The sequence below is a fragment of the Staurois parvus genome, unplaced genomic scaffold, assembly GCF_062004578.1.
Source record: "Staurois parvus isolate SC_StPar_1 unplaced genomic scaffold, SC_StPar_1.0 ptg000078l, whole genome shotgun sequence".
Lineage (NCBI taxonomy): Eukaryota > Metazoa > Chordata > Amphibia > Anura > Ranidae > Staurois > Staurois parvus.
In genome coordinates, this window is record NW_028317874.1 from 7504570 (window position 1) to 7525450 (window position 20881).

At 43.8% G+C, this 20881-nt stretch overlaps 1 protein-coding gene across 1 annotated transcript; it reads left to right on the top strand.

Annotated features, from left to right (window-relative positions):
• Positions 1–2649: 2649 nt before the first annotated feature.
• On the top strand, positions 2650–20167 carry COMMD2 (COMM domain containing 2). The gene is made up of 5 exons (XM_089669515.1): positions 2650–2806; positions 11511–11588; positions 14403–14485; positions 14568–14741; positions 19517–20167. Exons 1-5 carry the CDS (start codon positions 2740–2742, stop codon positions 19712–19714), a joined length of 600 nt encoding a protein of 199 aa, XP_089525641.1. The 5' UTR covers positions 2650–2739; the 3' UTR covers positions 19715–20167.
• The last annotated feature ends 714 nt before the right edge of the window (positions 20168–20881 follow it).

Below are 20881 nucleotides of genomic sequence, written 5' to 3' on the forward strand. Positions count from 1 at the left end.
CAGTGAGATAAACAAGTGAGATGGGGAAATGTTCATTTTTCATTTACTTGCATAATGATTCTGCACACTAATAGTTAGCCAATAATTGTGCACACATACTGTAGATATTCCTCTAAGAAAGCAAACTCTCACTTTTACTTTATTAACCCCTTCTTGCCAGCGCCTCCCGTCCCTTTAAGGGTTTCAGAAGCCGGAGAGGCGGGGCGAGGTTTGGGGTCATGTGACCGCCATGACACGCTGTCATGGTGGTCACATGATCAGGAAAGGTCCCGATCGAAAGAGGAGATCGGGACCTTTCCATGAGTACCGGACATGTGTGCTGGGAGCACGCAGGGCGCACTCTCAGCACATATGTCTTTTTTTAATAGAATGCAAATGTGCAGCTGCTCGGCGTCTAGGCCCAGACGCCGGGAGGCCGCACATTTGCGTTCAGCCAGCATAAAGAGGTTAAATATTCAGGTTTGATGTTTATTCACATTTTGGATTGACTGAGAGCACTGTAGTTGTTCAGTAATGAAATTAATCTTGCCTAATAATTGTGCACAAAATGTATATAAGTTGCACCAGTGTAAACCAGGGCCAAAACCCAACTCTGGAAAACTTTAAAATCACCCCCCTGTAGCGGATCTGCAGCTGCATTGCAAGGGTAACTTTAGTTGGACCTGATCCTCCGCTCCTCCACTCTCGGGTGGGGGATTGTCCCTTGGCATCATCATGTCCAATGCAGGGCTGTGTGGACCCTCCATTGGTCTGGATGATGTTAGGGCCTTAGACCTGTAGAATGTGGGAGAGAAGATCCTGTGGGGACTGATCTAGCAGCATGGAGGATCGGGTAACAAAATCTTCATTTCTGTATGCTTTAGACCAGGGGTCTCCAAACTTTCTAAACAAAGCCCAATTTACTGTCCTTCAGGTTTTAGTCTGGCCGGACTGTGGTCATTGGGAATAGAAGTTGTCCTTGCATCAGAGGGAGTAAAGAATGCATCTTTGGTATTAGGGGGAGGAATAGCACCCTATCGTTGGTGTCACTGGGAGGAATAGTGCCACATTGTTGGTGTCAGTGGAAGGAATAGAGCCCCATCATTGCTGTCAGTGGAAGGAATAGTGCCCCATCATGGTTGTCAGTGGGAGGAATAGAGGCCCATCATTGTTGTCAGTGGGAGGAATGGTGCCCCATCATTGTTGTCAGTGGGAGGAATGGTGCCCCATCATTGGTGTCAGTGGGAGGAATAGTGCCCCATCATTGGTGTCAGTGGGAGGAATAGAGCCCCATCATTGATGTCAGTGGGAGGAATGGTGCCCCATCATTGGTGTCAGTGGGAGGAATAGAGCCCCATCATTGGTGTCAGTGGGAGGAATGGTGCCCCATCATTGTTGTCAGTGGGAGGAATGGTGCCCCATCATTTATTTTAGTGGGAGGAATAGAGCCCCATCATTGTCAGTGGGAGAAAAAAAAGTGGGGTGCTCTGTGTAGAAAGCTCTGTATGGAAAGCTCTGTGTGGGGAGCTCTGTGTGGAAAGCTCTGTGTGGGCTGCTCTGTGTGGGGTGCTCTGTGTAGAAAGCTCTGTGTGAAGTGCTCTGTGTGTGGAGTTCTGTATGGGGTGCTCTGTGTGGGAGCTCTGTGTGGAAAGCTCTGTGTGGGGTGCTCTGTGTGGGGTGCTCTGTGTGGGGTGGTCTGTGTGGAAAGCTCTGTGTGGGGTGCTCTGTGTGAGGTGCTCTGTGTGAGGTGCTCTGTGTGGGGTGCTCTGTGTGGGGAGCTCTGTGTGTGGAGCTCTGTATGGAAAGCTCTGTGTGGGGTGCTCTGTGTGGAAAGTTCAGTGTGGGGTGCTCTGTGTGGGGTGCTCTGTGTGGAAAGCTCTGTGTGGGGTGCTCTGTGCTCTGTATGGAAAGCTGTGTGTGGAGAGCTCTGTGTGGGGAGCTCTGTGTGGGGAGCTCTGTGTGGGGGGCTCTGTGTGGGGGGCTCTGTGTGGGGTGCTCTGTGTAGAAGGCTCTGTGTGGGGTGCACTGTGTGTGGAGCTCTGTATAGGGTGCTCTGTGTGGGGGGCTCTGTGTGGGGAGCTCTGTGTGTAGAGCTCTGTGTGGAAAGCTCTGTGTGGGGTGCTCTGTGTAGAAAGCTCTGTGTGGGGTGCACTGTGTGTGGAGCTCTGTATAGGGTGCTCTGTGTGGGGGGCTCTGTGTGGGGAGCTCTGTGTGTGGAGCTCTGTGTGGAAAGCTCTGTGTGGGGTGCTCTATGTGGAAAGCTCTGTGTGGGGTGATTTGTGTGGGGTGCGCTGTGTGGAAAGCTCTGTGTGGAAAGCTCTGTGTGGGGAGCTCTGTGTGGAAAGCTCTGTGTGGGGTGCTCTGTGTGGGGTGCTCTGTGTGTGGAGCTCTGTATAGGGTGCTCTGTGTGGGGGGCTCTGTGTGGGGAGCTCTGTGTGGAAAGCTCTGTGTGGGGTGATTTGTGTGGGGTGCTCTGTGTGGGGAGCTCTGTGTGGGGTGCTCTGTGTGGGGAGCTCTGTGTGGGGTGCTCTATACACACCCTGCGCATCTACCAAAGTGAGAGAAGCTCCATTCTGACTACTGCAGAACTCCACCACTAGATGGCGATGGTGTCTCGGCTAATAGAGAGAATGGTAGACGGAAAGAATCATTGTGGGAAGTATTTCCAGCCGGAGTGTTGAGCGCGGCGCACACATCGTACAGGTCATGTGATACCTGGGAGGATTGTACGGTCTGGTACTGTGTCTCAGGTTGGACATCATGCTGCTGGTTCTGAGTGATGAGCACCGCGAACATCTGCGGATCCTCACACAAGTGGAGAGTGCGGGTGAGTCATGTGACCTGTGCTGGGTGCCCGGCCTGAGTTGTGCCAGTTTCAGGGATGGGGAGGGGGACTTGTCCAGTGTGAGCCACCGGGACTCTGCGTACTCCGAGCCGCCTAATAATGACCCCCCAGCATTGGTGTCAGTGGCAGCAATAATGACCCCCAGCATTGGTGTCAGTGGCAGCAATAATGACCCCCAGCATTGGTGTCGGTAGATGCAATAATAACCCCCAGCATTGGTGTCAGTGGCAGCAATAATGACCCCCAGCATTGGTGTCAGTGGCAGCAATAATGACCCCCAGCATTGGTGTCGGTAGATGCAATAATAACCCCCAGCATTGGTGTCGGTGGCAGCAATAATGATGCCTAGCAGTGGTGTCAGTGGATACAATAACGACCCCCAGTATTGGTGTTAGTGGCAGCAATAACGACCCCCAGCACTGGTGTCAGTGGCAGCAATAATGACCCTTAGCACTGGTGTCAGTGGCAGCAATAATGACCCCCAGCACTGGTGTCAGTGGCAGTAATAATGACCCCCAGCACTGGTGTCAGTGGCAGCAATAATGACCCCCAGCACTGGTGTCAGTGGCAGCAATAATGACCCCCAGCACTGGTGTCAGTGGCAGCAATAATGACCCCCAGCACTGGTGTCAGTGGCAGCAATAATGACCCCCAGCACTGGTGTCAGTGGCAGCAATAATGACCCCCAGCACTGGTGTCAGTGGCAGCAATAATGTCCCCCAGCACTGGTGTCAGTGGCAGCAATAATGTCCCCCAGCACTGGTGTCAGTGGCAGCAATAATGTCCCCCAGCACTGGTGTCAGTGGCAGCAATAATGTCCCCCAGCACTGGTGTCAGTGGCAGCAATAATGACCCCCAGCACTGGTGTCAGTGGCAGCAATAATGTCCCCCAGCACTGGTGTAAGTGGCAGCAATAATAACCTTCAACATTGGTGTCAGTGGATGCTTTAGAAATCCACAACCTTGATGTCAGTTATTGAGCATTAGTCTCATTTTAGGTAGTGCTGTGCTTGCCGGAGTGAGAGCAATTCATTCTAGGGCCATGATTCACAGTTCACTCTAAAGGCTGTTAAAGCATCACAATGGAGAATTTTGGCTACTTTTGTATTTTTTTTTTATTAAAAAAAAAATGGGTATTTTGCTTTAGTGCTTTTTTTTGTACTGAAAATATGTGTTTTATAAACAACATGCTAACATTGTGTGACATAAAATTGCAGATGCCACCATTTTATTCCCCATGGTTTCTGGTTTCACAAAATACAAATATTTGGGGGTTTCAACTAATCTTTAGGCATAAAATGTACTTTTAAATCTGTACAAAAATGTGTCTGGCAGTGAAAAGGTTAATGGGCTTTTTGTTCTTTTCTTTGACTGGAGGTTTCCCCTTAAAGCAGTGCTGTGTGTTTTCCCTGCCCTTGGTTCGATAAAGCAGTGCTGTGTGTTTTCCCCGCCCTTGGTTCGATAAAGCAGTGCTGTTTGTTTTCCCTGCCCTTGGTTCGATAAAGCAGTGCTGTTGGTTTTCCCTGCCCTTGGTTCTGTAAAGCAGTGCTGTTTGTTTTCCCCGCCCTTGGTTCTGTAAAGCAGTGCTGTTTTTTTCCCTGCCCTTGGTTCGATAAAGCAGTGCTGTTGGTTTTCCCTGCCCTTGGTTCGATAAAGCAGTGCTGTTTGTTTTCCCTGCCCTTGGTTCGATAAAGCAGTGCTGTTTGTTTTCCCTGTCCTTGGTTCGATAAAGCAGTGCTGTTTGTTTTCCCTGCCCTTGGTTCTATAAAGCAGTGCTGTTGGTTTTCCCTGCCCTTGGTTCTATAAAGCAGAGCTGTTTGTTTTCCCTGCCCTTGGTTCGATAAAGCAGTGCTGTTTGTTTTCCCTGCCCTTGGTTCTATAAAGCAGTGCTGTTTGTTTTCCCTGCCCTTGGTTCGATAAAGCAGAGCTGTTTGTTTTCCCTGCCCTAGTTCTATAAAGCAGTGCTGTTTGTTTTCCCTGCCCTTGGTTCGATAAAGCAGTGCTGTTTGTTTTCCCTGCCCTTGGTTCGATAAAGCAGTGCTGTTTGTTTTCCCTGCCCTAGTTCTATAAAGCAGCGCTGTTGGTTTTCCCTGCCCTTGGTTCTATAAAGCAGAGCTGTTTGTTTTCCCTGCCCTTGGTTCGATAAAGCAGTGCTGTTTGTTTTCCCTGCCCTTGGTTCGATAAAGCAGTGCTGTTTGTTTTCCCTGTCCTTGGTTCGATAAAGCAGTGCTGTTTGTTTTCCCTGCCCTTGGTTCTATAAAGCAGTGCTGTTGGTTTTCCCTGCCCTTGGTTCTATAAAGCAGAGCTGTTTGTTTTCCCTGCCCTTGGTTCGATAAAGCAGTGCTGTTTGTTTTCCCTGCCCTTGGTTCTATAAAGCAGTGCTGTTTGTTTTCCCTGCCCTTGGTTCGATAAAGCAGAGCTGTTTGTTTTCCCTGCCCTAGTTCTATAAAGCAGTGCTGTTTGTTTTCCCTGCCCTTGGTTCGATAAAGCAGTGCTGTTTGTTTTCCCTGCCCTTGGTTCGATAAAGCAGTGCTGTTTGTTTTCCCTGCCCTAGTTCTATAAAGCAGCGCTGTTGGTTTTCCCTGCCCTTGGTTCTATAAAGCAGAGCTGTTTGTTTTCCCTGCCCTAGTTCTATAAAGCAGTGCTGTTTGTTTTCCCTGCCCTTGGTTTGATAAAGCAGTGCTGTTTGTTTTCCCTGCCCTTGGTTCTATAAAGCAGAGCTGTTTGTTTTCCCTGCCCTTGGTTCTATGAAGCAGTGCTGTTTGTTTTCCCTGCCCTTGGTTCGATAAAGCAGTGCTGTTTGTTTTCCCTGCCCTTGGTTCGATAAAGCAGTGCTGTTTGTTTTCCCTGCCCTAGTTCTATAAAGCAGTGCTGTTTGTTTTCCCTGCCCTTGGTTTGATAAAGCAGTGCTGTTTGTTTTCCCTGCCCTTGGTTCTATAAAGCAGAGCTGTTTGTTTTCCCTGCCCTTGGTTCGATAAAGCAGAGCTGTTTGTTTTCCCTGCCCTAGTTCTATAAAGCAGAGCTGTTTGTTTTCCCTGCCCTAGTTCTATAAAGCAGAGCTGTTTGTTTTCCCTGCCCTTGGTTTGATAAAGCAGTGCTGTTTGTTTTCCCTGCCCTTGGTTCTGTATGCATGTTTCTATCTTGTGTTTTGAATTCATTTCCTTTCCTGTCACTTCCCAAGTTATGAACTCTGAAAATGTGTGTGAATCCATTTCCATGCAATGTACCAGCATTCTAATTCATTATAGCCTCCACTAATTGTGGAGGCTGAAAATGTTTGTAAAATGTAGCATACTAATAATTAAAAATGAGATCTATTGAAAAGAACTTGTTTAGAAAGAAGATCTTCACTTCTAGTGACTTGTTCCTTCATGCCCCCCCTCCCCCTCCCATTAAGTGGATTTCCTGTGTGTAAAAGAAAAAGCTGTACAACACCATTCCTGACATTGTCACTGTATGACCCCCCTGCCTGGCTCTGTACAGCCCTTCCTTCCCAACAGACCTAGCTGAACCTTGCACTTTCTGTATATGTTCTCCTTGGACCCTATTCATTCATGTGACATTGTCTGTACTACCTGATCAAACAATGGAAGTGAACAGGTACTTACCCACGGGGATCCACAGGCAGGAAGCACAAAGAAAAACTAAAGTTTTTTTTTTTTTTTTTTGAATTGCAGCAGAGTGCATGGAAAGCAGACTAGTTTTAATCGGTAACATAAAAAATAAAATATTGCACACACAAATCACAGCATCAGTGCATAAAGAGTTAATTACATAGAAAATGCTGCTGAAACCATAGAATGGGTGTCCTCAGGAAAGACCCAGGAATTCTACACGCTAGATAAATAAGGGCTCATTTACACTTGCTTTGACATTAACACACATTAAAGCTTCTAACACTTCAACATCATTTTTTTTAAAAATGTGTTTTTGATGCTTCAGTTATGCTTTTTTGAAGCTTTAATGATGTTTGGCAAATGCCCTGTGTTTGTGTTGATTTTGAATTTGAACCCCAGCTCAGCAGCACCCCCACTCAGATCTTCAGCTCATTAGTACCCCTGCTTAGCCGATCCCCAGCTCATTGATACTCTCATTCAGCAGATCCACAGCTCATTAATACTCTCATTCAGCAGCACCCCCACTCAGGTCCCCAGCTCATTAGTACCCCTGCTTAGCCGATCCCCAGCTCATTGGTACTCTCATTCAGCAGATCCCCAGCTCATTAGTACCCCTGTTCAGCAAATCCCCTGCTGATTTGTACTCCCAGCTCTGCTGATCCCCCACTCAATAATAACCCCCAGCTCTGCTGACCCCCCACTTGTGTGTATAAAAGACACATGTCCACAGAATCTTTCTTCCATTCAAACCTCACAACCATGTCCATGTCAAAGGACATCAGGGACAACATTGTAGACCTGCACAAGACTGGAATGGGCTACAAGACCATCAGCAAGATGCTTGGTGAGAAGGAGACAACTGTTGGAGCGATTATTCATGAGAAAAGTGAAGGATCAGCCCAGAACTACACGGGAGGAGCTTGTGAATGATCTCAAGGTAGTTGGGACCACAGTCACCAAACAAACCAAACAAATTTGTAACACAATACACCGCCAAGGATTGAAACTATTATTACTATACAGGATTTATATAGCGGCAACAGTTTGCGCAGCGCTTTACAAAATGAAGGTAGACTTTACAGTTACAATACAATTTGGTACAAGAGGAAACTGAGGGCACTGCTCGTTAGAGCTTACAATCTAGGAGAAATCCTGCAGCGCCCGCAAGGTCCCCCTCCTCAAGAAGGCACATGTGTATGCCCGACTGACGTTTGCCAATGAACATCTAAATGATTCAGAGAAGGATTGGGAGAAAGTGTTGTGGTCAGATGAGAACAAAATTCAGCTCTTTGGCATTAACTTGACTCACCGTGTTTGGAGGAAGAAAAATGCTGACTACGACCCTAAGAACACCATCCCTACAGTCAAGCATGGAGGTGAAAACATTATGCTTTGGGGATGTTTCTCTGCTAAAGGTACAGGCCTACTTTGCCGCATTGAAGAACCAATGGACAGGGCCATGTATTGTAAAATCTTGGATGAGAACCTTCTTCCCTCAGCCAGAACACTGAAGATGGGTTATGGATGGGTCTTCCAGCATCCAAAACATATTGCCAAGGCAACAAAGGACTGGCTCAAGAAAAAGCACGTTAACCACCTCCCACCCGCCATATAGTAATATGACAGACGCAAGGTGGTTCTCTCGTTCTGGGAGGACGTCATATGGCGTCCTCCCATTCTCACCGCACATGCACGGCTCCGAGGGACACAGCAGTTCACCGATCATCGAAAGAGACGAAGATGTCGGCTCGGTCTTGTGATCAGCTGTGTTCAATCACATTTAAACAGGGAAATGATGGTTATCGGCATTTCTCTCCTCTCGAGCTGTCACGCTGACAGCTCGAGAGGAGAGCCGGTAATCGGCTTTCCACGGACATGTACACTAATCATCAGGGCACTGATGATCAGTGTAGCCCCAGCAGTGCCACCTGTCAGTGTCCATCACTGACTTGTGTCAGTGCTCATCCATGCCACCTGCCAGTGCCACATCCATACCACATATCAGTGCCCATCTGAGCTGCCAGTCAGTGCCGCCTATCAGTGTCCATCAGTGCCCATCACTGCAGCCTCATTAGCGCACATCAGTGAAGGAGAAAAAGCACTTATTTACAAAATTTTATAACAAAAACTAAGAAAAATTTTCAGTGTTTTTTGGTTTGCTAAAGAAAAAAGAAAAAACCCAGAGTTGATTAAATACCACCAAAAAAAGCTCTATCTGTCACAAAAAAATTATAAAAATTTCATATGGGTACAATGTTGCATGACCACGCAATTCTCATTCAAAGTGTGACAGCGCTAAAAGCTGGAAATTGGCCTGGACAGGAAGGGGGTATAAGTGCTCTGTAGGCTAGTGGTTAAGGTCATGGAGTGGCCTTGCTAGTCCCCAGACCTTAATCCTATAATATAGAAAATTTATGGAGGGAGCTGAAACATCGAGTTGCCAAACAGCCAAGAAACCTAAAGGATTTAGAGGAGATCTGTAAAAAAAAAAAAAGAGTGGGCCAAAATCCCTCCTGAGATATGTGCAAACCTGGTAATCAACTACAAGTAACGTCCTACCTCTGTGGGTTTCTCCACCAAGTACTAAGTCATGTTTTGCTTGGAGATTAAATACTTATTTTACTCACTGAACTGCAACTCTTTATAACATTTGTATAGTGGTTTTTCTGGATTTTTGGTTGATATTCTGTCTCTATCATCATTTTAAAATACATCTATAATAAAAATGATAGACCCTTCATGTCTATGTAAGTGGGCAAACTTGCAGAATCTGCAGGGGATCAAATAATTATTTTCCCCACTGTACATATGAACCAGAAGTGACTGCTGATGATGTCTTTCTGGTTCACTTGTTGGTTTCCCTGTGTATCCTGGGATGTCTCATACCTGCAACACCTCCAAAACAAAGCAAAACTAAAGCTGAATAAAAGCCTCTCAAAATCTGAAGGTGCTGTTAGCGAGCTTTGTCATAGACTTCTATGAAGGCTTTGGAGATGCTTTGAAGCACCAAGAAGGCAACATTATATATATAATTTACGAAGCCAAGCAAAGTAAACATAACAAGGTGAACAGGACTGTAAGCTAACCATTTTATTTAGTGACAGGGGCTTTGATTGGCATTCAGAGTGCTTTAACCATTAGCCGCCCGGCCAATGGCTGAATGGCGGCGTGCAAAATCCATTAGCGTTCCGGTTGGACGCCATATGGCGTCCTCCCGGGCATGCGCAGTTTGCGCTCCTGCAGAGCCGCGCAGCGGCGCAATCTGTCACCGGCCGTGTACCTCGGACACGGCCGATGACAGATCTGAGTACCAATCACAGCAGGTCACATGACAGTTGTATACAATGGATGGCTTCATTCATGTCATCCATTGTATACTAGTGTGTGTAGCTGTGATTGGTCACAGCGATCACATGCACAAGCTGGGCTAATCACAGCCCAGCTGTGTCATGTGATTAGCTGTGGCCAAATCACAGCTAAGCACAAAAAAAAAAACCCTGAATGAATCGATGTCATTCAGGTAAATGCTTGGTTATTGCAAAGTAATTCTTTACTATAAGCAAATTGTGTAAAAAAAAAAAAAAATACGGATCACTTCCCCAAAGTAGTACAATGTTACTATGGTAACATTGTACTACTTTGGTCATCGTGAAATATGAAAAAAAATTGTAAAAAAAAATGTAATAAATAATTTAAAAAAATTATATATATTTTTTTTTTTCATACTGTCACCAGTCAGTGTCCCTGATCACTGCCATGCCAGTTATATGATGACACTGTACTGCACTGGTGACAGTATGTAAAAAAAAAAAAAAATAGTGAAAATAATTTTTTTCATTTTTTCATTTTCCGAAAAATTATGACAAAAAAAATACAACTTGAAGAAACTCGCCATGCCTCTTATGAAGTACGTCGGACTGTCTACATTGCAAATTGGGTCATTTGGGGATATCTGTACTGTTCTGACATTCTTGGACCTCAAGAAATTAGATTGGCTGTCAGTACTTCAGGATTGATCAATATTCAGATCTATACCATAGTTTGTGAACTCTATAACTTTCCTACAAACTAAAAAATACATCCTAATTTGGGTTATTTTCACCAAAGACATGTAACAGAATACATTTTGGCCTAAATTTATGAAGAACAATTATTTATTTGCAAACGTTTATAACAGAAACAAAGAAAAACGTGTTTGTTTTTTCAAAATTTACTGTCCTTTTTTTGTTAATTTAGCAAAAAATAAAAACCCCAGTGGTGATTAAATACCACCAAAAGAAAGCTCTAGTTGTGTGAAGAAAATGATAAAATTTTAGTTTGGGTACAATGTTGTATGACCGCGCAATTGTCATTCAAAGTGTGAAAGCGCTGAAAACTGGCCTGGGCAGGAAGGGGGTAAAAGTGCCCTGTATGGAAGAGGTTAAATAAGCGTATACAATGCCATTTTGAAGCAAATGTAAACGAGCCCTAATAGGCAGCACTCAAGACAGCTCACTTTTCATGCGTCATATACTTATAACATGAAGCATTATATAAAGACAGAACAATAAACTGTAGTACATGCACAGCTCCTCTATCTACAGTGGCAAACTATGACAGGATCACTTTAAAGTGGAAGTAAACTTAGTTTCTTAAAAAGCCCTGACAGTCTCTTCTGCCATAAATGCATCCTCTTGCCTGTCAGCTGTCATGTTCACTGAGATGCGCATGAGCAGCTCACCAAACATTTGCTGCCCTGATCTGTGCCGTGGCACTGTGGCTCTGTGCGTGCTTGAGAGTTATGTCATCGCGGCCCGGACTATCAAATGGCCAAAGGCACAGAACCTGGAAGAAACACCAGACGAAGATGGAAGCGCCGGGAGCCAACCCATTTCCGTGCTGGATGGCACTGTTTGACAGGTAAGTCTGCCATAATGTACTATTATGCCGTGCATACTAGCACATTGTAGCAAACCTACCTGGGGGCCCCTAAGAAGAAAATGATATAGAGTTAACAATGGCTGTAAGAATGTTGCTTGTTTTTATATATCCACGTAAAATCCTAATCTATTGGTATTTAATTGTTTCAGTTGTTGGAGAGTTTGGCAGAATTGCTATTGAATTTTTACGGAAAGGTTCCAATCCAAAAGTGTATGAAGGTGCTGCACGTAAGTAATAGAAATTTCTGCTTGTTGGAATCTGTAAAACAGAAAGTTTTAAGTATCTCAGCCTCGTTATGGTCGGCAATTTAAAACTAGAAACTGAAGTTTACATGGTAAAGACAACTTATAACTAGCACACAGAACAGCATTTGCCAGCAAGGAGGATCAAATACAACTTACTTTAAAATGTAATCAGGTACAGTGGTTGAAGCTGCTCTAAATTGCAACTGTATGGGGAGACCATATCATAACAGAATTCTCTCTGGGAGCAGGTGTATTATTACAAGTAAATCGATTAACAGTGAGCTAGCCTACCTGATGGTTTCCACCTGGATCTTTAAAACTGCAGTGAATGATGTGACATTTGCTCTACAAGACAGCAGACATTTCCCATGAGAAAAGCTGAAGAAAATAAGAACTGGCTTTTCATTTTTGCTAGAAGTGGGCTCTTTTTATTACTAATCCATATACTTAAATTGGTTCTTCATTTTGTTGCAAAAATTTTCTAACATTCTTCTCAATTAGTTTATGTAAAATAGGTTTTACTAACATCCACAGATATATAGTATATGGAAATGTTTTTGAATACCAGAAGAGGTGCAGGATATAAACGTGTTGATAATTTTGAGTATTATTTATTTTATTTTTTACAGGTACTTATATAGCGCCGTCAATTTATGCAGCATTTTACACATGAAAAGTGCTGTGTAAATTGACGGCAATATATATATATTGTACATTCACATCAGTCCCTAACCCTCAAGGGGCGTACAATCTAGGTCCCTAACTCACATTCATACATACACATACTAGGGCCTATTTAGACAGGAACCAATTAACCTACCAGCTTGTCTTTGGAGCGTGTGAGGAAACCAGAGTACCCAGAGGAAACCCACGCAGGCACAGAGAGAACATGCAAACTCCAGGCAAGTGGTGCCGCGGTTTGGATTCGAACCAACGACCATAGTACTGCCAGGCAGAAGTGCTGCCCATAGCCACTGTGCTGCCTATGTTGGGGGCCCTTTTAAATAATGGTGTTAGCTGAATAGTTGGATGTACAAATCCTGTGTGTAGGTGGTACATGGCAGGGCTTGAGGATTGGGCACAGTACAGATTCTAGTGGCAGACATTAGTGTGTGCATGTTAATCTAAAGAAGAAATCAAGACGGAGTCAGTGATACTAGGTAAACAAACAACTGAATATACAAATCTTCCAACAAATAATTCGAGTGTCCACATCAAATCCGTGTTTCTCTATAGTCATTATAGTGTAGCAATCGAGTAATCCTCAGTTCACCTTTTGTGATTTTATCAAACCAACACTTTTGCACCTCCACCAGTTGTGCTCTCACCTTATATATATGACCAAACATTAAGTGAGGTCATATAAAGCCTGTGTCCCTTCATTTGGACTATAATGAGATGGGATTGCTATCCAAAGGGTCTGGAACCCGTTCACTCCTCTAGTTGTCGTCCTCCATCGGTTCAAATGCCAAGAAAAATAATCAAAACATAGTGCTTTATCCTTATAAAAAGCATTTGTTTAATATATAGACAAAAAGAAAAAACCTCAGCGCCCAGGATTCTCTTATTAGACACACAATTCCCCGTGAGATGCTGCTGTACACAGGTGCAGAAACCAAAAAAACTTATATCAATACCAGCGCAAACCCACATAATAAATTGCATCACCCAACCTATTAAACAAACTAAAAAAACGTGACCACTTATATGCTAATGAAATAATAAAAAAAAAATATAAATAAATAATTATTGAATTAATAAGTCCAGTGAAAAAAATCCCAAAATAACAGTCCCGTGACAAAAATTGTAATTATACTGTAATTTTCATTGGATTCTTCCGTGCCTTTGATCCCTTCACCATCCACCAGTGCAAAAACCAACATTAACCGCACTCACCAGATATTAGTGAGTCACACGCCTTTCAGGAATATTAAGGGCTCCTGGACCCCCTTTACTTTATATAGGACCTCCAAATAATACCTCCTTTCGGATCTGGGTACCTCTTCTGGTTACTCCTCTCACCGAATCCCCCAAGGAAAATCAGGAAGAAGAAAAAACCATAGCGTAATACCGTAGTGAATTCTCATCAAAAAAATCTCTCCAGACCACTCACATTTTAGCAGGACATAACCCACATTTTTTTTGAAACAACAACGATCTTTCCTTAAAAACGATCCTCTTTCCATGTACAGTGACTCTTGCATAAAAGACCCCACAGCCTAGTATACAGCAGGATGGCAGACCTCAGATGCAGACTCATTCACTATTCAAAAATGGCCCCTTGGAACGCACCGCTCGGCGTGCGTTCCACTCACCGGAAATGACGTCAGACGCCGGAACAGGCAACCGGAAGTGCGTCAACGCGTTTCGCCCCACCCACAGGGCGATAATTTTCATGGATTTCCTCTCACTTCCTGTTTTGGCTATGGGACAGGAAGTGAAGGTAAAACTCCAAAATGGGACACAGATGGCGGAAAAAAATCTGACAGGAGTTATAGCCCTCCCTAGATCTATCCAAAAATGTTTTAAAAGTTTTGCCTATAGTTCCACTTTAGGTAAACGTATTGCTAAAATGTGCACTGAGCAGAATGATAGGAAAGGGCAAAGGTCCAGTGACTTTATTTTTGTCATGCCTGCTTTGGTGAATTTGCTGGCATAGGGGTAGGCTGTTTAAATTTAATTCTACAATAAATGTTTATAATTGCCCAGGATTGTCTGGATTATGGACAGGGCCTGTGAAACTTCAGTTTGTAAGTTTATAATTTTTCTGATCGCCTTTGTTTTCATTACTTGCAGGGAAGTTAGAGGTCAGTAGTAGCACCATTCAGCAGGCTGTAGAGGGGCTCACTTACCTTCTCACAGAGAGCTCCAAACTTATGGTGAGTAAGCTGGTATATTCTGTCTGTCCACTCTCTGAATATCTGCAGTCTTCTTCACGAATTTCCTGTTCTGGATCGGCAGGTTTCAGAAATTGATTTTCAAGATTCTGTGCTTGTCCTGGGATTCCCAGAAGAATTGAATAAAGTTCTCCTCCAACTATATCTAGATAACAGGAAAGAGATCCGCCAAATTCTGAGTGAACTGGAACCAGATTTACCACATTACCACAACCTGGAGTGGCGACTGGATGTTCAGGTAAGTGAACAAGCATTATGCAGTGGTTGCATATAATATATCCTTCTAAGGTTACATGGATATTTGAAGCCCAGCTCTAATCAATGAGAATGTACACTCACTGACCACTTTATTAAGTACCTCTTTGCTAGTGCCAAGAAAATATCCCCCACACCATTACACCACCACCACCACCAGCCTGAACCGATGATACAAGGCAGGATGCCTTCATGCTTTCATGTAGTTCACACTAAATTCTAACCGTACCATCTGAATATCGTAGCAACCAGTTTGTCCATTCTCCTCTGACATCAACAAGTCCACACAACTGCTGCTCACTGGATATTTTCTTTTTTTGGACCGTTTTCTGTAAACTCTAGAGATGGTTGTATGTGAAAATCCCAGTAGATCAAGTTTTTTAAATTCTCAGACCAGCCAGTCTGGCACAACAACCATGCCACATTGAAAGTCACTTAAATCCCCTTTCTTCCACATTTTTATGCTCTGTTTTAGAAAGTCGTCTTCACCACGCCATGTGATTGACTGATTTGCAATTTGTGTTACCAAGCAAACAGATGTACCTAATAAAGTTATTGATGAGTGTAGATTCCCTGTGTGTTTTGGAGATGTTCTCACAACTCTCACTTGGACTGGAAGTGATGGGAACTCATAGTGGGGATATAGAAAACGGTCAACACATAGTGAAGATTATATCCAGTCTAATAAAACAGTTTTTTATAGTTGTTAGTGTACCTTTTAGATTTTCGCTTGTATCCGGTTTAGCAAGACACCCATCAAATAGTGATTGGAACTCTCCCTGGCAGGTAACAAACACAGCAATGAAAAACCCAGCAAAGTGTCTAAAGCTTCCACAATACAAAACTGAAACAAACATTTTGGCTGGAGTGGGGGCTTAAATTTCTTTGGCTGATATTTAACCATTTGTTTGCAGTTGCCTAACCTGAAGCACATTGAAATCAATAAATTACTATTTACATAATTTGTAGTTACATTTTTTGGTAGCTAACCAATTTTTTTTACCTATGACACTTTAGCGTAAATGTTGTATTTTTCTGCTTCTGTCATGTGACACTAATCGGAGTTGGTTACAGTGATTACTCTTAAGAGCATTCAGTTTAGCATTGAACAAATGACCCTTGTCCTTTATAAATGCTAAAGCTCACACACATTACAATATGATTGTACAATCTGTTATAGAGCCATTTCACAGTGGTGTTCAGTTTCAATCTGTCAGTTTTTCAGATCCTGACCGAGCCACAATGTAAGCCTATGGGCGGATGTAAAAGAACCTACATCCATTTTACGTCAGTTTATGTCCATAGAAAAAAAAATGAAAAAGATCTGCTTCCTTTTCTGTTTTTGTAGACATGAACGGATGTAAACAGATGTCCATTCTGTTTGTCTGTATTTGGGAAAGAAACATAATTTTTGTTTTAACTCTTGTCACCTATGACTGGTTTCTTCAACAACTAAAAGAAGAATAAAAAGACGTGAACTGAAGACAGATGTGCAAACTCGGGAAAACTTAAGTAATTTGATTCAGTGTTCATCAGTTTTCTCTTAGCAAAAAATATGACTGAACCGATGACATCCAAGTGAAAGGACTCTTAGATCTGGCAACAGCTGTGAAACGTAATGGCCTGCCTGATTAGATACAAATTGATTGGATAGATTCGGTTACATAGTTAGTCTGGCTGAAAAAATGTCAAAAGTCCATGCAGTTCAAGCAACAACAAAAAAAAAGTTATAATCCTGTTCCCACAGTTGATCCAGAGGAAGGCAAAAAACCCAGCAAAGCATGATCCAAATTGCTCCTGCAGGGGAAGAAATTCCTTCCTGATCTCCCGAGAGGCAATCGGATATTCCCTGGATCAACTTTTACCTATAAATGTTAGTAACCAGTTATATTCTGTGTATTCAAGAAAGAATCCAGGCCTTTTCTAAAGCAATCCACTGAGCTGGCGAGAACCAACTCTTGATGGAGTCCATTCCACATTTTCGCAGCTCCTACTGTGAAGAAACCTTTACATATTTGGAGAATACATTTCTTTTCCTCCAGATATAAAGAGTGCCCCCTTGTCCTCTGTGATGACCTCAAGGTGAATAGTTCTACACCAAGTTCATATATGAACCACTGATGTATTTATACATGTTGATCATATCCCCCTTAATCTCCTCTTCTCAAGAGAGAATAAATTCAGTTCCTCTAATCTTTCCTCATAGCTGAGCTCCTCCATGCCTCTTATCAGATTGGTTGCCCTTCTATGCACTTTCTCCAGTTCCCCAATGTTCTTTTTGTGAATTGGTGCCCAAAACTGAACTGCATATTCCAGATGAGGTGTTACTAATGATTTGTACAGGGGTAAAATGATATCTCTCTCTGGGGTCTATACCTCTTTTAATACAAGAGAGGATTTTGCTCGCTTTGGAAACCGCAGCTTGGCATTGCATGCCATTATTAAGCTTGTGATGACCTTGGCTGTGCTCGGGCGCAAGGGTGGTTTGGCTTGGCTAGAGAGGCAGGCCCGCAGTGAAAAGCAGAGGTTTTCTATGCATTTCACAAACCTGGCATCTGATGGGTCCTCACAGAGCTCCTTCATTGCTGCTGCAGAACACTGACAGTCTCCCGTGTCCTGCCCGCAGTGTCTGACAGTCTCCCGTGTCCTGCCCGCAGTGTCTGACAGTCTCCCGTGTCCTGCCCGCAGTGTCTGACAGTCTCCCGTGTCCTGCCCGCAGTGTCTGACAGTCTCCCGTGTCCTGCCCGCAGTGTCTGACAGTCTCCTGTGTCCTGCCCGCAGTGTCTGACAGTCTCCCGTGTCCTGCCCGCAGTGTCTGACAGTCTCCCGTGTCCTGCCCGCAGTGTCTGACAGTCTCCCGTGTCCTGCCGTCAGTGTCTGACCGTCTCCCGTGTCCTGCCGTCAGTGTCTGACCGTCTCCCGTGTCCTGCCCGCAGTGTCTGACCGTCTCCCGTGTCCTGCCCGCAGTGTCTGACCGTCTCCCGTGTCCTGCCCGCAGTGTCTGTCCGTCTCCCGTGTCCTGTCCGCAGTGTCTGTCCGTCTCCCGTGTCCTGTCCGCAGTGTCTGTCCGTCTCCCGTGTCCTGTCCGCAGTGTCTGACCGTCTCCCGTGTCCTGTCCGCAGTGTCTGACCGTCTCCCGTGTCCTGTCCGCAGTGTCTGACCGTCTCCCGTGTCCTGTCCGCAGTGTCTGACCGTCTCCCGTGTCCTGTCCGCAGTGTCTGACCGTGGCCCGTGTCCTGTCTGCAGTGTCTGACCGTGACCCGTGTCCTGCCCGCAGTGTCTGACCGTGACCCGTGTCCTGCCCGCAGTGTCTGACCGTCTCCCCTAGTATATCGGCAGTCTCTGACCAACTCCAGAGATGGAGCTCTAATAGGAAGAGTTGGAGCCAATAGAGGAAGGGCAGGGTTTACAGATGAAGGGGTGGATCTTAAACAGGAAGGAGTGTGACCAACTTAGATGGGGGGGGGCCCGATTTTAGTCTTGCCTAGCACAAAACCAAAATACACCACTGGGTATTGGTATGCAGTAACCCATGGCAATCAGTCTGCTAACCCTAGGCTTCAAAAAATTGTCCTCTGACCTGTACAAATACATACATTTGTACGTGGGTTGCTTTTTATTTCTTAGCCTGTAAAAGATTACAGTTGACAAGTATACATTTTTCTATGTCATTTGAGAATATTGTATTGTGAAATCTACATTTGTTATTATATGAGCTGTGCTGTAGTTTTCCCAAATCAATTTAGTAATGCCTTTGCAGTTCCCATCAGCCATTTTAAATTTGATGTCCCTACTATAAAATAATTTTCATGGATATTTTAAGCCTTCCGCTAGCCCTATGGACTATTAAAAGCATGGATACAACATTTTCTTAAGCATGCTTTTCATGTATAAATATACCGTGTTCATCAATTTGTGTGAAAGCCATGAAGTACAGCATAGACAAGAGAAGGCATATTAAATGGTCTCATAATTATCACATACTAAACAAACAAGGAGTTTATTCATCATTTAGGGGTAGTGAGTGGAGCCATGAAAATCAGTCCTTTATGCTTCAGAGGTCAACCATGTATCCAGAACTGCTGCTTCACAGCACATATACAGTACAGTTTAAATACAGAGTCTTTATTTAGCTTCCATACAGCTTTTTTAGCATTGATAGTTTTCATAAGGGTTGGATATGGAAAATGTCTGCTATGGAATCAGACTTGTGGAGCAACGATCATAGATAACCAATCAAGTTATGGTGAAGGGAACAGAGGTCTTATGGTGATGTTTGACTTTAAACAACCACGGCCCCTGCCTGGAGTTTGCATGTTCTCTCTATGCCTGCCTTGATTTCCTCCGGTTATTGCAGTTCCCTTCCACACTCCAAAGACTTCTTGGGGGGGGGGGGGTTAATCAGCTCCTGTCTACATTGGCCCTAGTATGTGTATGTATGAATGGGAGTTAAGGACCTTGGACTGGATTAAGCTCCTTTAGCGCAGGGACAGATGTGAATGTACGATATATATGTAAAGTGCTGTGTAAGTCGTTGCTGCTATATAAATACAGTACCTGTAATAAATAACAGTATCTTTTTCATCACAAATCCACAAAGCAGGCTGGTTAGCCCTCATCTGTGCAGCACTAACTCGACTCCAACCGTGTTATATGGCTCTAAAAGGCCAGCAGGAGGCAGTATAGTGTACCAGATATTCATGTAGTAGGAATTTCAGAAGTCTAACTCATGTCCTTGTCTTACCTGCCCTTCTACAGCTTGGCAGCAGAAGTCTAAGGCATCAAGTAAAACCCACCATGACAATGAAACTTCACTTGAAGCAGAACGACAATGTCAACACCAGTGTATTACAGACCGACCCCGCAACACTAATCCATATCATCCAGGAACTGGAGCAAGCTCTCGCAGAGATGAAGACAAACCACTGTCGCAGAATTGTGCGCAATATTAAATAAACCCTATGGCATTTGAGGCCTTATGCTCAGAAAAGTTTGAAGATAAACTGTTTGTTGCCTAGAGCAACCAATCAGGATCTTTTTCATGTGTCTTATGCATTATGGGACAATGAAAGGTATAATGTCCGTAAATGCAGTGGACAATTGAAATAACTTTCTGTACAACACAATTATAATGGTGACACCCCAGTGTCCGTTTTATATGATAGCAAGTGTACAGATTAACAATAATTGCTTCTATAAAGCACTTAAGAAGTTTATAATGACATTTCAGATGCAGTGTGTGTGTGAGTAGTGTGATATGTTGGGACAGAGCTGTCATATTCTCATCTGATAGGACAGACAGCATTGTAGTTAATAATGTTCTTCATTGCAGATTGATCCATGTGCCATAAATGTTTTTGTTACATTGCTGCAGACTTGTAAATAAATATCTTTGTTATGGCTTATAAATATTTTTCTTTCTTCCTCAAATGTTCTTTAGTTTTTTTGGCCATACTCTGAGCAACTTTCGCTTACAGGATTTAACATGAAAGTAACATGGCCAGCCTAAGAGCAGCCAGGCTCAGCTCAGTATTAGTAAGCTATACAGCTTGCTTTCTCATTGCTTGTGTTTAGGCAGCATGGGAGTTTGAAGTTTAACTTCACCTAAAACTTATATATGCTTTTTTGTGTAGTTACTGGCAAGTTTAAATTACATTTTGGCTTCTGTATTTTGAGAAATTCAGAGGCAAAAAAAAATTTCTACCAGTTATGAAGCTAAATGGAAATGTAATTTCTTCCTAATGGATCCTCGGTAAAGAAATTATAGAGAATTATGCAAAAGCATGACACCTTCATTATCTCCTAGATTGTAAGCTCGAAAGAGCAGGGCCCTTAATCCCCTCATGTTTTGCATTGTATTGGTATTGTTCTGTCACATGTTCTGTCCCCCTTTGTAATGTACAGCGCTGAGCGAACTATTGGCGCTTTATAAATACTGTATAATAATAATAATAATAATTATGGCCCTAGAAAAGGGACAAAAACTAGTTAACTTCCCGTCCCGTTTAGGTACATGGGCCGGACGGGAGCAGTGCAGGTGGCCATTTATAAACGTCCTCCGTGCCTGTGCACGCTCCCTGGGAGTGCACAGCACCTCGATCCGGTGCCTGCTGTGTCCGGAAC